The sequence below is a fragment of the Rhinolophus sinicus genome, chromosome 13 (genome assembly GCF_057876585.1).
Source record: "Rhinolophus sinicus isolate RSI-liver-muscle chromosome 13, RSI-T2T, whole genome shotgun sequence".
Lineage (NCBI taxonomy): Eukaryota > Metazoa > Chordata > Mammalia > Chiroptera > Rhinolophidae > Rhinolophus > Rhinolophus sinicus.
In genome coordinates, this window is record NC_142513.1 from 19457556 (window position 1) to 19475561 (window position 18006).

General features: G+C 39.8%; 1 protein-coding gene across 1 annotated transcript in view; it reads right to left on the bottom strand.

Annotated features, from left to right (window-relative positions):
* CNBD2 (cyclic nucleotide binding domain containing 2) overlaps positions 1 to 18006 on the bottom strand; it is a 56160-nt gene that overhangs the window by 10292 nt on the left and 27862 nt on the right. The window contains exons 9-11 of the mRNA XM_019733030.3: positions 12149 to 12263; positions 3872 to 4049; positions 872 to 992 (exon numbers count right to left, since the gene is read on the bottom strand). Coding sequence (XP_019588589.3) covers positions 872 to 992; positions 3872 to 4049; positions 12149 to 12263 — 414 coding nt within the window. The remainder of the gene's footprint in view (positions 1 to 871; positions 993 to 3871; positions 4050 to 12148; positions 12264 to 18006) is intronic.

Consider the following 18006-nt stretch of genomic DNA (forward strand, 5'->3'; position numbering starts at 1 on the left):
ATGGGTTTTGACAAATGCTTAATGTTTTTAATCCACCATTACGTTATCATATAGAATAATTTTACTGTCCTAAAAATCCTGTGTGTTTTACCTGTTCATCCTTCCCCCTGAACTCCAAACCTCTGGCAACCACAGATCATTTAACTACCTCTACAGTTTTGCCTTTTCCAGAATGTCATAGAATTGGAATCACACAATCCATGAAATGAATGGAGAATATTTCTCCATTTATTTAAATCTTTGAATTCTTTCATTATAGTTTATAGTTTTCTGAATATGGATCCTGAACACATTTTGTTCGATTTATACCTAAGTATTTCATTTTTTGGTGCTATTGTAAATGGTACTGTGTTTTTAATTTCAAATTCCAATTGTTCATTGCCTTATCCCTGTGACCTTGCTATAATCAGAAGGGTTTTGTTAGTGTTTTTGTTTTTATTCTTCGGAATTGTTTATACAATCACGTCATCTGCAGACAAAGACACCTTTATTTTTCCTTCCCAATCTGCATGCATTTGATTTCCTCTTCTTATCTCAGTGCCCCAGTGAGGGCTTCCAGTACAATGCTGAACAGGAGTGGTGAGAGGGGACATCCTTGCCTTGTTCCTGAATTATTTTACAGCAAGTCCCAGATGTCATATCATTTTATCTGTAAATATTCTGACATGTATCTCTTAAATATAAGGACTCTTAAAAAATATAACCACGATATGATCATTTTAAAATGATCATATCTTAAAAAAAAATCAATAATATTCCTTTCTATCACCACAACGAGTGAGGTGTTTTTAAACATTTACTCTCACGACTTAACTCCGCCCGCCCACCACGTCATGCACTGTATCGTGAATGAGGCCCTCTGCACACTTACAATGGCTTCTCCTTCTTCCACAGTGTGGATCTTGACATAGGCCCCCACTGCAGCCTCCACAGGGAGATCGCCGTACTTGGTATTGATCATGGGACACTCAAGCAAACGAGGACGCCTGGATCTGAAAGGTGACAACTTGTCAAAAAGAACTCATTTGTAACACAGCCAGTTCGTGAGGCTGTGGGTAATCAGCCCCAACCCTCCGGCATATGGAGATCTCCCCGCCTTTCTCCCAGAAGGTGAGAAAACAACATCAAGCACGAGGAGAGACTGACTGTGTCAGGAATCAGAGAAGTTTAATGGGGGCGCAGGGCAGACTTCCAACGGAAGATAGGACCCCTCTAAACACCTGAAGGCTGTTATGTGGAAGAAGGACGTGACGATCTCACGCAGCTGAGCTAGGTCTACTGCGTGAGAACTCCAGGCTGGCTACTTTATGCTCATCATGAGGAAAGAATTTCTAAGTCAGAGCTGTCTGAAAATGGAGCAGACTGACAGAGAGTAAGCTCTGTGCCCCTGGGGACACAACAGAAGCCGGGGCTTGTCTTCTTGACAGGAAAGCAGAGAAGAAATGGCTTTGTGTGTTTGTTTACAGAGACAGGTTTCCCTGGGTGGCCTGGAGACTCTATACTTTGTTCATGTTGGGGCTGATTTTATACAGGCAATGCTGTTGTGCTTTCTTTGGTCTCAGGCGAGGGAGAAGGCTATGCTATTTGGATTAGAGGCAGGGGTGTGGGGGCGGAGCCCCAGAGAGTAGTTTCCAGGCTCTCAGCCTCACATAGACAGGTGCTGGCTCAGGTAGTAAATGGCCAACTGTGATTGCATGGCCATCAGCTGTGGCTAGTTGGCCGTCAGCTGTAACCAGTGAGCCATTGGCCACTAATATAACTGCTGTGGCTACGCTAAGAGAGGGAAGGAGGAGAGAAGGAGAGGAGAAGAATGGGGGCTAGCAAGAAGATGGCAGCTGGGCTGGCAAGTGTGGATGGCGGTTTGCGGACAGTGTGGATCCAGCCTCCAGTGAGAGTATAGTGCCGCCGGCGAGAATATACTAAGTATGACTCCCCTATCTATGGCTCCTTGTGTGTTCCTTTTTGGCCTCACCATATCCTGCGTTCTTGTATGGGGAGTGGGACCAGAGACCCTGCAGGCCGTCCCGCACGACAAATGGCGCAGCGAGCAGGGTCTCCCGCACGACAAGGGGAAAGACTGTTTATCAGCTGAGACTATAGCTGAACTTAACCAACACATAAGAAAGGCAGGCTTCTCTTCGCACCACCCCCGGGACATATACATCAGTGGCACATGCCCAGCAGGTCCTTTATTTGTCACTTCTGGGTCTAATCTGGCCCTTCTCCCTTATTGACTTTGTCATGCAGGGTCTTATGCGGGGTCTCTGATCTCGCTCCCCACATAAGAACGCAGGACATGGCGAGGCCAAAAAGGAACACCCATGGAGCCATAGATAGGGGAGTCATATCACTATAGTCTCGCTGGCGGCTGGGTTGGAGACACAGGAAGCAGGAGCCACACGATCCGCAACCTGCTGTTCGCTTCTCTGCCAACCAACCAACCCCTTGCTAACTGCACTCTGCCTGATGCTCCTGCCGTTGCCAGAGGGATTTTGGTCCCAATTATGGAAAGGAGTCAGTCGGTTGGCAGGCAGAAAAGTGGACAGCAGGTTGCACATTGTGTGAATCCAGCCTCCAGTGAGACTATAGTGGTATGACTCCCCTACCTACGGCTCCGTGGGTGTTCTTTTTGGCCTAGCCACATCCTGCGTTCTTATGTGGGGAGCGGGAGCTGAGACCCCGCAGGCCGCCCCGCATGACAGACTTACAGCAGAGAAATGGGGTTTGTTTCATCTCTAACTGCAGAAGAACGGGGATTAGGATTTCAAGCACTGGGTCCCTTGGGAAGAACGTCCACCTGAGGAAAAAACCACTCGGAAGTCATGGGATGCTCATTATGGAGGCGAGCAGGCTGGACATGTTCGTAGGCAAAGGACTAGGGAAGTGGCGCTATGGCAATACGGAGATTGGGACACTAAGGCCATTATCAGTATCACTGTGATCTTTCTATTTTAGATTTAATGGGGGATGGGGCTGTTATGTTGCTCTGGGCCCAGCCTTGGGCTGCCTCTAGGCTGGTGCCCACTGAGTGCTTTCCTGTTATTCGGCCTCTCTGGGCTGAGGCAAAACTGCAGCCCTTGTGCATCCATCTTGTTTCCATCGCGACAATCGTACCAGATAACAAGACTGAGCACTAACAAGCGGCTTAGGCTAGAATCCTGGCAGCCACTTCCTACCTGTGTGACCTCGAACAAGTAACAGTCTCTCTCTGTTCAGGTGTTTTCTCACCTGAAAAATGGGAGTGATAATCGTAGTACTTACACTTACTTCATAGGGTTTTTGTGAGGATTAAATTAGATAATCCAGTATCAGGAACAGAGTATTAGCTGTAATTATCATTATCTCATTTACTTGCTGGTTTACAACAACCTCGAGACTTAGATACTGCTATTATATACAGACAAGAAAACTAAGGCTTACAGAGGTCAAATCCCTTCCCAAGGACGCAGAACTAAAATAAGTGGCCAAGCCAGGATTTGAACCTGGGTTGGACTTCAAAGCCCAGGCTCTTATCTACTGCCTCCCTTAGATGGGTAGAATTTTCTGAGGAGGCTGAGGGTCAAAAAGGCCCAGGGACACACAGAGTATCCGAGCTGGAAGATGTGTCTTGCCCTTCTTTCTCAAATGGGTTCCCTGAGGAAGGAAGTAACTGACCACCTCCAGTGGCCCTGTAAATTAGAGGCAGAGAATGCAGCTCCTGGATATCAAACTTAGCACCTTTCTAGGCTGCCTTCCCCCTATACCCCAACTTTTGGGGGTGGAGCTAGAACCTCTGGCCCCTCCCCAGCATCCCTGACCTTCTGCCCTGTAAGTTACATCACCCTTTTCAACCAGAATCTGGACCCTTCTATCTGCCAAGAGCTAAGCTTACTTGATCTTTGCGCCCAAAGTCCTTGGGAGACTATTTTCTGAGGTATTAATCTTCCTGCTGAAGCTGGTCCCCTGTTGCTCCCAGGCTTTCTGGAGACGCAGAAGTTTCAGAGAGCTAAAGTCCTGTACAGGATATGATTTTATCCGGAATTTCTTAAATCTCTCCACAGTAGGAGGTTCTGTTAGAGAAAGGACAAGAAAACACATTAACGGGTCTTTGTATATGTGAGCGCCGTGGTGGTGGCGATTGGAGGTATATCACAGTCCCCTGCTTAGCTAGTCTGGTGCATGGGGGAAATTAAGAAAAACAGAAAAGGAAAACACTGTGCCTTCTTTCCATGTATTGTCCCTCTGTGTCAGGCCCTGAGCTGGAGCCTTTACATCCATTACATCCAGACAAGTGTCACTGGCCTAATTTAAGAGGGAAAATGAGCAGCAGTGAGTTTAAGTTGCCCAGGCAGGGGCTGAAGCTTGGATTTGAACTCAGGTCTACCTGATTCAAAGGTCATGTCTTTTAGCAAGATCACATTTATCTGGGCTTTCAAACTGCGTCTGGGGTAGGCCAGCATTAAAGATGCCCAGCCATAGAACCTTGCACAAGTGGGACTAATGTAAGAAATCCAGATAAAAGTATCTGCTATCACCTAGCACAGTGCCCAGCACATAGCAGGCTCTCATGAGAGTTAGTAACAAGTTCTCCAAGAGAATATTACTCAGGAATAAAGAGTAAACCAACTACCCCAAAACACTATGCTGAGTGAAAGGAGCCAGACACGAAAGAGTACCTACTGTATGATGGCATTTACATAAAACCCTAGGGAAGACAAATGTACCTTATACTGATTGGTGGTTGCCTAGGGCCTGGGGTGAAGGGTAGGGATCGACTGGGAAAGGTCACAAGGAAACTTTTGGGGGTGATGGAACCTATAACTTGACTCTGGTGGTTGCAACAGATATAAATTTGTCAAAATTCATTGAACTACACATTTTAAATGTGTGCATTTTATTGCATGAAAATTAAACCTCAATAACAGTTTTAAAAACAGATCTCCAAGTGTTAGAATCAACTATTAAAATTAATGATAGTAGAAATAAGTCCACAAGCTGCATAAAGAATAGGGCCTAGATTAACAGAGCACGTATAAAAAAGCCTGAGTACAACCTTTTTGGAAGGCATTTTGGCAACATCTATCAGCATTTTAGATGTGCATTCACACTGGATTAATTACTTAATCCAGTAATTCTAAGACTGTATCCAATATGTTTCCTAGCACAAGGATGCAGAGATAAACACCAGGAAATTCACCATAGGACAGTAATAGTGAAAAATTGGAAATAACCCTAAATATCTATAAAAGACAATTGGTTTAATTAATTATGGTATACCCACATAGTAGAATAAAACTTGGCTATTGAGAAATAGATATCTAGACTTCTGATTCCAGCCAAATGGACTAACACAGACTAGATTTACTCTCCCACCTGAAACTACTAAAATATCAGGCTACACGTATGAAAAAGTGGTTTTCAAGACAAGGGCCATCGGGCCACAAAGAACAATGATTCCTGAAAGAAAATAAAGAGGTGAGCCATATTTATTGCCCTAGCTTATGCCTGGAGATTTTCTAGGACGCAGTGCAGGGAAGGGAAACCCAGTGGTCTCTCTGAATTGATAAGATAGAATTGAGACGCCCAGGGAGAACAAAGCAGGTAAGGGTTCACAGGGCAGGGTACCAGGAAGGAGAGAGCTGTGAAAGAACTGTGAGGATCTCCCTTCAAAGTTGAGCTTCTCAGCTGAGCACTGAGCAGCACATGTACGATGTTAGCAAACCACCAGTTGTTGGCAGCCTCTGAGATGGTCCCCCACTATCCCCACACCTCCTGGTATTCACACATTGTGTAATATCCTGCCATTAAGTGTGGGTTGGACTTGATTCTAACAAATAGAATACAGAAGAAGTAATGGGATGTCACTTTGGATTAGGTTTAAAAGATTGTAGCTTCAACCTTGGGCATACCCTGTGTTGCTCTCTCATCCCTGGTGGGGGAAGCAAGCTGCCATGTCATAAAACAACCCTGTAGAGACTCCCATGAGGCGAGGGACTAAGGCTTGCAAATACCCATGTGGAAGTGGCTCCTTCCCAACTGAAGCTTCAGATAAGATCACAACCCTGGCAGACAGCTGCAACCTCACGAGAGAACTTAAGCCAAAGGCATCTAGCTAAGCCATGATCAAATTTCTGATCCACAGAAACCGAGAGATAGTATTTGTTCTTTTAATTCAATACATTGTGGGATAATTTGTTACATGGTAATAGATACTAATATAGTACCCAAGACTGGGGAAAGAACCATCCAAAATAATTAGAAGTATAAATCATCAGAGCTCACAGAGGACCAGAAGTAGTTCCCATTCCCAATAGCTAGAACAGAAAACCTCTCAAGTCACGGGGCACTGTGATATATTCAAAATGGTTTTGCCTTATGAATGGGGCAAAATTTTCTCTAGATTGAACACTGCTCTGATCCCATCTAACAAAGCTTAAATGCCCGTCTCCAAAAAATCAAAATATTTCCAAGTAACTTAAATGCATCCCAGAACAAAGCTCAGGAATATTTATAGGAACAACAACAACAAAAAATGTACCATCCAAAATGCAGTTTCTAGCATCCTATGAAAGATTACCAGGTACGCAAAGAAGTAGGAAAGTATGAACCATATAACAAGAAAAAATGACTTGAAATTGACCCAGAATTGACCCAGAAGACAAAATTAATATAGGACATTAAAACAGTAGTTATAATTATATTCCAAAGTGGAAATTTTGTGTATATTAAGCAGAGACATGAAAGTTATAAAAAAGAGACATAAATCAAATTTCTAAATATGAAACCTATAAGGTCTGAAATTAAAAATACACTAGATGGGATTAACAGTAGATTAGACAATGCAGAAGATTAGTGAACTTGATGACATAGCAATAAAAACTATCCAAAATCAGAGAACCATATGATTTCACTGATATGTGGTATATAAACCAAAAACAACAAAAGAACAAGACAAACAAATGAGAAACAGAAACTCATAGACACAGACAATAGTTTAGTGGTTACCAGAGGGTAAGGGGTGTGGGGGGTGGGAGATGAGGGTAAGGGGGATCAAATATATGGTGATGGAAGGAGAACTGACTCTGGGTGGTGAACACACAATGGGATTTATAGATGATATAATACAGAATTGTACACCTGAAATCTATGTAATTTTACTAACGATTGTCACCCCAATAAATTAAAAAAAAAAAAACTATCCAAAATCACAGAGAGAAAAAAGACTAAAACATAAAAAAAAAATTAACAAGCATCAGTGAAACAACTTCAAGCAGTCCAATTTACGTGTAATTAGAGTCCCCAAAGTGTAGGAAAGGGAAAGGCAGAAAAACTTTTGAAAATTAATGGCCAAAAATTTCCAAATATGATGAAAAACATAAAGCGAAAGATCCAAGAAATTAAATTAACCTCACACAGAGAAACATGACAGAAAGTATCCCAAGGCACAACATAATCAAATTGCTTAAAACTATTCATACCAAAAAAAATTTTAAATCACCCAGAAAAAAATGCACATTACGTACAGAGGATATACAAAATTATGCAAAGAGGTTATACAAAGATAAGAATGTTGGCAGACATTTTACTGAAAACAATGCAAACCAGGGGTCAGAGTTTAATATATCTTTAAAGTACTGAACAAAAAAAAATCTGTTAACCTAGAATGCTATATACCCAGTGAAAATTTCTTTCAAAGGTAAAAACGGAATCATTTTCAGACATAGAAAAGCTGAAAGAATTCATCACCAGATGTTCTGAACTATAAGAAATGTTAAAGGAAGTACTTCAGGCAGAAGGAATGGTACTATGGAAATCTGAATCTATACAAAGGAATGAAGAACATCAGAAATGATAACTACATAGGTAAATATAAAAGCCTTTTGTTTTTATTACTTAAGTATATTTAAAGGATAATTGTTTAAACAAAAGTAATAACCATGTATTGTAAAGTTTTTAACATGTGAAAGTAGAATATATCACAATAGCAGAAAACCTGGGAAGGGAGAAATGGAAGTATACTTTTGTAAAGTTCTGATTCTACAAAGTGGTATAATATCACTTGAAGGTAGACTGATAAATTAAAGATATATACAATATATTATAAAGCAACCACTAAAATAATACAACAAGGAATTATAGCTAATGAGCCAACAAAGAAAATAAAATGGAATCATACATACAGAATAATCAAAAGATGGCAGAAAAAAAGGAAAAGCGGAATAAAGAACAGATGGAGAATAGATAGGATAAATAAAAAATAGAAGGAGGATAGATTTAAACCCAACCATAATCAATAACAACATTAAATTGTAAATGGTTCAGAAATCTCAATAAAAGGCAGAGATTGTCAGATTGGACTAAAAAAAAAAAAGCAAGAACCAACTATCTGATGCCTTTAAGAAACCCACTTTAAGTATAAAGATAGATATAGGTTAAATGTAAAAGGATGGAAAAAGATACACCAAACTAATATTAACCAAAAGGAGTGACTAAATTAATATCAGAAAAAGTGGGTTTTAGAGCAAAAAATATTACCAGGGATAAAGAAGTTTATAATGAGTAAGAATTCAATCCTAAATATCTATATACCTAATAAGAAACCTTCAAAATACATAAAGTAAAAACTGGTAGAAATGCAGAGGAAAACATATCTACAATTGTACTTGAAGATTTTAACAACTCTCTTTATTAATAATTGACAAAAAGGGGTGAAAGGGTGGCTCAGTTGGTTAGAGCGCAAGCTCTGGGAAATGGGGCTGCTGGTTCGATTCCCACATGGGCCAGCGAGCTGCGCTCTCCGCAACTAGAATGAAGTCAATGAGCTGCCGCTCAGCTCCCAGGTGGCCAGTTGGTTCAGTTGGTTGGAGCACAGGCTCTCAGCCACAAGGCTGCCAGTTGGACTCCTCGACTCCTGCAAGGGATGGTGAGCTGCGCCCCCTGCAACTAACAATGGCAACTAGACCTGGAGCTGAGCTGTGCCCTCCACAACTAAGATTGAAAGGACAACAGCTTGACTTGGAAAAGTCCCGGAAGTACACACTGTTCCCCAATAAAAAGTCCTGTTCCCCTTCCCCAATAAAAATCTTAAAAAAAAAAAAATTGATAAAGGAAGTAGACAGAATATCAGTAAGGCTATGGATAACTTGAACACTATCAACCAATTTTACCTAATTGACATTCATAGAACACCACACCCATTTCCAAATGCAAATGAACAATTACCAAGAGAGACTAATTCTGAGACATGAAACAAGTTTTAATACATTTAAGAGGATTCAAGTCATAAAAAGTATGTTCTCTTAGAAATGAGTAACAGAAAGATAGCTGGATAATCTCCAAATGTTTGGAAACTAAATAACACCATTCTAAATATTCAATGGGCCAATGGGTTCTTTTCTTTCAAAAAGAAATCAAAAGGGAAATTTGACACTATTATGAACTGAAGACTATGAAAACACAACATATCAAAATTTGTGTAGAAAACCCTAAAAATTCCGTGATAAAACTTTTGGAGTTAATAAATGAATTCAGCAAAGTAGCAGGATACAAAGTCACCACAAAAATCAGTGGTATTTCTATATACTAACAATGAGCAATCTAAAAAGGAAATTACAAAAACGATTTCATTTACAATACCATCAACAGAATAACATACTTACGTAGGAAGTAACTTAACCAAGGAATGAAAAACTACAAAACACTGCTGATAAAGAAGACTAATGAATGGAAACACATCCCATGTTCAATGGATTGGAAGACAATATTGTCAAGATGTCAATACTACCCAAACAGTCTACAGATTCAATGCAATTCCTATCAAAAACCCAGTAACTTTTTTGCAAAAATAGAAAAAGCCATCCTAAAATTCATAAGAAATCTCAAGGGACCCCAAATAGCCAAAACAATCTTGAAAAAGAACAAAGCTGGAGGACTCACACCTACTGACTGATTTCAAAACTTACTACAAAGCTACAGTAATCAAAACAGTGTGGTACTGGCATAAAGACAGACATACAGACCAATGGAACAGAATAGAACGCCCAGAAATAAACCCTTCTATATATGGTCAAATGATTTTAGACAAGGGTACCAAGACCATTCAATGGGAAAAGGACAGTCTTTCCAATAAATGGTGCTAGAAAAAGTAGAGACCCAGATGCACAAAAAATGAAGCTGGACCCTTATCTAACACCATAAAGAAAGTAGGCAGAAAATCAGTAAGGATATAGATAATACAAAAATTAATTCAAAATGGATTAAAGACTTAAATGTGAGATCTAAAACTATAAAACTCCTAGAACAAAACATAAAGCAAAAGCTTCATGACATTGGATTTGGCAATGACTTCTTGAATATAAACCAAAGGCACAGGTAACAAAAGAAAAAATAGACAAAATGGACTTCATGAAAATTTAAAAATTTTATACATCAAAAGACAAAATCAATACAGTAAAAAGGCGAACCACAAAATGAGATAAAATATTTGTAAATCCTATGTCTGATAAGGGATTAATGTCCAGAATATATAAAGAACTCTTAAATCTTAACAAAGAACAAACAACCAGATTTTAAAATGGGGAAGGGACTTGAATAGACATTCCTCCAAAGAAGATAGAAAAATGGCCAACAAGCATTTGAAAAGATGCTCCACACATCGCTAATCATTAGGGAAAAGCAAATCAAAACTACAATGAGATACCACCTTGTGCCCATTAGGATGGAAACATTAAAATAATAACAAGTGTTGGTGAGGATGTGGAGAAATTGGAAACTTTGTGCATTGTTAGTAGTAATGTAAAATGATAAAGCCACTATGTAAAACAGTAAGGTAATTACCCAAAAAATTAAAAATAGAATTACCTTCTGATATAGCAATTCAATTTCTGGGTATATATTCAAAAGAAAAAAAGGGTCTCAAAAAGATATTTGTACACCCATGTTCATAGCAGCATTATTCACTACAGCTAAAACATGGAAGCAACTCAAATGTCCGTTGACAGATGAATTGATAAGCAAAATGTAGTATACATGTACATACAATGGAATATTATTCAGCCTTAAAAAGGAAGGACACTGTATACTACAACAGACAGAATTTGAGGATATCTTGCTAAGTGGAATAAGCTGGCCATAAAAAAACAAGTACTATAGGATTCCACTTACATGAGGTACTTAGAGTAGTCAAAGTCACAGAGACAGACAGAATGGTGGTTGCTCGAGGCTAAGGGGAGGAGAAACGGGAATTACTGTTTAATGGGTACAGAGCTTCAGTTTTACAAGATGAAGAGTTACGGAAATGGATGGTAGTGATGGTTGCACAACATGATGAATATATTTAATACTGCTGAATTGTATGCTTAAAAATGGGTAAGACAGTAAATTTTATGTTATGTGTATTTTACCACAATTAAAAAAAACTGGGGAAAATAATTCATGGGATGCAGCTTTTTCTTTGGTGGATTAGAAGTAGAAAAGAGAGAAAAAATAATTGACATGAGAAGAGAACTGACATTTACTGAGCACCTACCAGGCCCCATGCTACATGATCTCACTTAGTTTTCTTAATAACCTGTGTGATAATGACAGTGAACATCTATGTACTATATACTAATGCATCCAAGTAGTGTTCTGAGAGCTTTATACATTTATCTGCTTAATTTCGTACCACGTCTGAGGTACGGATCATGATTAACATTTTACAGACTCTAAGGGTACTGACAAAGGGACACAGAGTGACTTGTCTAGAATCAACCAACCAGTTGGTAAGAAATGGACCCTGTATTCAAATACAAACAGTTTGGTTCCTGGGTCTGTGCTCTTAAGCTCAACACTACCGTGACGATGCGAAGTCTACTCAGCTCACTCAGCTAATCAGTGGGATGCAAACCCAGCTCTGTCTAGTTTCAAAGTCTCTTTTTCCTACCCTCTCCCTGGGAGAACCTGAAGCAAAGGGAAAAGGCTGGAAAAGAGGAGCGGGAGAGGTGGGCCAGAGCACAACCTGGCCGGGCCATGTGGACCAGGTTTCCACAGCTGGTAGAAGAAGAGATCAATCCAGACAACCTGTCAGGTCTTTCTAGCTCCGGATTTCTAAGACTCTATGGACTGGGAACTGGAAACAGGGCGGTCCAGGCGCCCCCTGCTGTGCTGCCAGATGCGGACAGCCACTTACCTTTGAGGTGGGTCTCTAGAGGTCTGTCGTCTATCAGCTGCAGATGCTGCCAGATCCACTTATAGTAGAAAGGCGAGGCCCCAAGGTCTATCAACCGCAGGACTTCACAGCTGCCCTGGACACATCAAGGGACATACGCAAAAGGCTTAACCCCCTAAGCCCTAAACTCTAGTCAGGCTAGGCTTTGAAGATAAGCTCTCTGTACCCCCTTTTGTTTTACTTGTTTAATGAAAGTGGTTTCAGGTCCCCCCTTTTTTAAAAAATGACAATGTTATCTACTTATAAAAAATTCAAATAGCTGGCTGGCCGGGTGGCTCAGCTGGTTAGAGCGTGAGCTCTGAACAACAGGGTTGCCTGTTCGATTCCCACATGGGCTAGTGGGCTGCGCCATCCACAATTAGATTGAAGACAACGAGCTGCAGCTGAGCTTCCAGAGGGGCAGCCCGATGGCTCAATTGGTTAGAACGTGAGCTCTGAACAACAGGGTTGCCACTTCAATTCCTGCATGGGATGGTGGGCTGCACTCCCTGCAACTAAGATTGAAAACGGCGACTGGACTTGGAGCTGAGCTGCGCCCTCCACAACTAGATTGAAGGACAACTTGGAGCTGATGGGCCCTGGAGAAACACACTGTTCCCCAATATTCCCCAATAAAATTTATTTTTAAAAAATTCAAATAGCTAAAGAGGTATGAGAACTAAATACAATGCTGGCACTGGAAAAATAATCACCATTGTGGATGATACTGGGACAACTGGTGAAATTAATTATGGACCATAGATTATATGTTATATCAATGTTAAATTCCTGGATTTTAATATATATATATATGAAATGTTAACAATTAGTGAATCCAGGTTAAGATTCTACAGGAGTTCTTTGTACTGTTCTTGCAAATTTTCTATAAATATAAAATCATTCCAAATTAAAAGTTTAAAAAACTATTCAAACCAAACAGAAGAACATAGAGAAAAATAAAACAATGTTAATCCTAACATCCAGAAATAACAAGTAATAACATTTTGGTGCGAATTATTTCAAACTTTTCACTATAAACATATAAGATATCTGTATACAATTTTTCATAAATTAGTCCATTTATGTAAAACAGACTTTTGTAACCTTTATAAAAACTCAGTAATACATCAAGGACATCTTTTCATGATAAGCAATATTGTTCTACATTATTGCTTTTAATGATTGCTTATTATTCTATATATGCCATAATTGACATAAAATTGAAAATAACAAATATTCAGTTGAGCAAAAGACACATAACTGATAATTCCATTTATATGAAGTTCAAGAACAGGCAAAAGTAATCTACGATGACAGAAGTGAGAAGAGTGGTTACCTTTCTTGGGGGATTTTTTCTGGGAAAGGGAATAAAAGAACCTTCTGAGGAGCTGGAAATGTGCTCTATCTTGATTTGGGTGATGATTAGACAGGTGAATACATATGTAAAACTTCATCAAGCTGTACAGTTTTTATTTGACTTTTTTATTGCATATATGTTATAGCTCAAGAAAATATTTTTGAAGATTTAGTTGTTTCTAATTTGTCAGTATGGTATATAACTCTGATTTTGCTCAGGACAGCAAAATCCCCAGTTAAAAAAACTCTCCACCTTCCCAGACTCTCCATCAGTGGATGGGCAGTGACCCAGTTCTGGCTAATGAAATATAAGTGGAGGACTGACTGATGGATAAAACTCCCAGGAAAGCTATGGTTGTCCTTCCACCTTCCCTCTGCCTGAAACGCAGATGTGATGGCTGGAGGTGGAATAGCCATATTGTGATCATCAGGATGAAAGCCATAAGCTGTGGATGATAAAGGGAGAAGCTAGAAGGGGCCTGAATGCTTCCTAGAACAGTTCTTCTAGCCCTGGATTGCTTAATTCTAGACTCTCTACTGCATGAGAAAAATAAATTCCTACTCATTAAGCCACTGCAGTTGGGTTTCTGTGACTTGCAGTGGATAGCAACTGTAAGTGATAATCTCGTACAGACATCTTTAATGCCTAGGGTGGTTATTAAGGCAGTTCACAAATACTTGAGTTCACCTCTCAGGCACATGGCAGGATTGTATTTTTCCACCCTTTGCATTAGGCATGGCCTCTTTCTTGCTTTGGCCAATTTCCATTAGCAAAGTGACTTGTGATACTCTGAGTGGAAACTTTAAAAGCTAGTGCTTGATTCTCAGCATTCCCTTCCCCTGTCCTATTGATCATGGGTCAAGATAGAGTGTCCAGTGGCCTGGGTCCCTGAGTGACCATAGGAGCAAGCCCTGGGGCATGCTCTGATTAAGTAGTGGGATGAAGGAACAAATCTTTGTTAGTTAATCCATTTTTAAAAATAATTGCAGCAGAATCTAATTTACCTAATAGAATACCCATGTTTGATTATCTACCTGTATTAATTCCTAAAGGTATGCATGTTTTAAAAACACGTTGCCAAACTGCCCTCCAGAAATGTTAGGTTAGTTTACACCCTCTCACAATGCTTAACAGAGCCCGTGGTAATACATCTTTGTATTACACTGACAACTGGGTCAAGCCTTTTAATCTCTTCTAATCTGATAGGCAAGAAAGATATGTCATTTTTCTTTTATATTTCGTATCTTTGTAACATCTTACCCTTTTTTAGTAGGAACTCTAAGAAATACATAAAAAGGGTTAAAGATCAAGACATGTTACTATTGAAGAGGAAGGAGAAGAAGGGATCAAACGTTTCGTAAGCCCTTATTAAATGCCAGGCCGTGTGCTTGGAACTTTAGTCAACATGCATTCAACAAACATTTATCAACCAGGAACTGCAGGTGCTAGAGAAAAACACTAACAGTTTCCTCTTGGAAAGTCTCTCATGGGTCTTTAATCACATCTCTATCTGTGGAGAAAACAATTTCAACATGTGTCCCCAAGTGATAAACTGCTCAAAATGAGTTGATTATAGGCATTAATTGTGTTTGTGATGCCAGCAGGAAATCAGGTTCTCCAACTTTCTTGGGTCCCAAGGACTCCCAGCTCCCCGCTGCTGATTTCGCCCTCTAGTGGCAATATGTATAAACTACAGGAGTCAGGATAGCCTGGTCTCAGCAGATCGACGTCACTCCTTGAGCTGGCCAGATTTAAATCAGCTTTTAATTAAATACTGTAAGGGACAAACTAAACTCATCTGCTGGCCAGGAGGCCCCTTACATACTGTCACTTTGTGACATCTGTATTATTCTTCTCAGAATGAAGTTCAAGCACCCCTGCACCTGCTACACTTACTCAAATGCAGATTTCCAAAGTTAACGAATTTTAAGGGAAAAATTTTAGGAAAAAGAATTTTAGGAAAGAGGACACAGATATCAGGGAGGAGTAGGACTTGCAAATTACTCAGGTTAGCCTTCAGGGCTGTCCACTACCAGTTCCTCTTTTAAGCTCTCTCCCACCTCTTCTCATTTGACCATCAGGATGCTCCAAACTTATCATATAAACCACAGGCACATCCCTACTGTGTGCTTGGCTTCCCACTATTCCCCTCAGCTGGCAAGGACGTCATCCTCATCCCCACCCTCCTCTGGGTCACATCCTATGCCACCAAATCCCCATTTGTGTGTAGAGGCTGGAAGCCAAACACTGCATTTCCTAAGTTCCCTGGCAGCTAAGGCTCTAGATGTGATTTGGGCTCCACGAATCCGATGTACTTGGGCAAGGCTTGGTTTTGGAACTGCCCAACATCCACTTGGTTAGTGGCTGTAGAAGTGGCTTCCTGATCGTGGCAGGAGCAGCAGCACCTATGGCAGTTCGGTTCTGGACTCTGATCTGGAGTTGTTTGGGAGTCATTTTCAGTCTAGGTCTGTTTCCTCAGGCCTCCCTACCCACTCCCCCCCCAACCCCCACCCCCGTAAATGTTAGCCATTTAACATCCTGCAATAAATCCCTTTCTCCTTACATTAGCTAGATTTGACTCTGTTCTCTAGGATGGAATCCAGAATAATAACACAAACACACCCCTGGTGCTGGTAAATGTAACACCCAGTCCTCTGGGAAAAGTCCATAAGTTTTACTGTTCTAAAGTGTGTGTTACACAATTTATAAATAACAAAATATACCATACTCTTATTGGAAATTCCATATAGCCAATTGAGTCTCACAAAATGCTTTTGTTGACTTTGGCTGAACTCTTGTGTTTATGGCCAATCTACAGTCATAGTTCAACCATGATTTCACAATTGAATTTGTATTCCAATCCACTCTTTGCCCCATAAATTTCATATTATTAAATCTGATTTGTAATTTACTGGGAAACTATTTGTCACTCTTAAATTATATTCATTATATTTAAACCTTTTTTAGCTTTGTCATTATGTATATCAGAACTTCACTGTTTATCAATGATATTCATCATTTCTATCATGAATCAGATAATAACTTTTTAAACACAGACAAATATTTTCTCAATTTTCGTATCTTCATAGTGTAATGGCTACAGACCCTGTCCACTATTAAATTTCACCTGCATTATAAACATTTTCTCTATAGCTTTCTTAAGACAATGAAGACCTGTCTTAGAGTGCCTGCCAATTTCGCCGTGTAAATACTCCCACTGTGCCAGATTTTAAGCTACCAATGTGAAGTCACTGAACATGGAATTGAGAAGAGATGTGTACAATTGTATAGTATTTCTGCCATACAAATACAACAGACATAAATAACGTCAAGAGCATAGATAATACTAAAATGCAGTAACATCATTAGGAAATTATGAGTTTTCAGCATTTATTACTCTTATTTTCAATATAATGTATTTAATTATAGGTTTATATAATTTAATTTTTAATAATTACAGTGTTTAGCAACTCATAGAATTCCTGAAAACTTAATCAGATCTTGAAGGCCACAGGGAGCCAGCTCCAGCACACAACCAATTTTTCCCCTCCTTTTGTCTACTGGTCCAATACTTCAAGGCTCATCTCCCACCTCACCTCTTCCAGGAAGACTTCCTTAAAGCCTCTAGCCTTTAGAGAGCTCTCCTTCCTGAATTCTTATAACTCACAGACTTTGCACTAATCACCTGGTAGTTGGCATTGACAACTTTGTCTGTGCTCAGAATGTAGGGGAGAAGATACATAAGGAGAGAGAACCAGTCTTTTCCATCTTTGTATGCCTCCCAAGCCTGGACCAATGTGTCATGACCTTGGCAAAAACTTGACAAATGTCTGTGGTGACTTAACATGCAAACAATAGGGATAGGGAGATGCTAAAAGTTTGGGGGCAGAACTCTGGCTCTGCACCTTACTAGCTGGGTGGCCTTTCTTAAGGTGTCTTAGCATCAACTTCCTCCTCTGTAAACTTGGATACTAATATCTTCCTTGTAGAGCTATGATAAAAATGTATGGTGAAATAAGACTCACCGTATCGTAAAGATTTATGGTGAAATGGTTACTCACAAAACACTGAAATAGCAAAAGATTGAGGTAACCTAAATATCCATCAATATGAAGCTGATTAAATAAATTAAAGTACAACCATACAGTAAAATACTACTCAAGTGGGAAAAAATTATGAACAGTTCTTTATGTACTAATATGGAACAACCTACAGAAATTCTTAAATGAAACAGCAAAGTACAGAATAGTCTGTGTAGTATGACACCATTTATGAAAAAAAGTGAAAAACATACACACATGCATTTGCCTACACGTGCATGATAGTCACGTAGGAAATTGGTGACAGTGGTTCCCTCTAGGGGGGAATATTGGGTGGCAGGGGAAAGAACTGAAAGGGAGAATTATCACTTTTGAACCTTTTTAAATTTTGAACCATGTGAATGTACTACCTATTCCAAAATAAACCAAAAAGAAAAATAAAA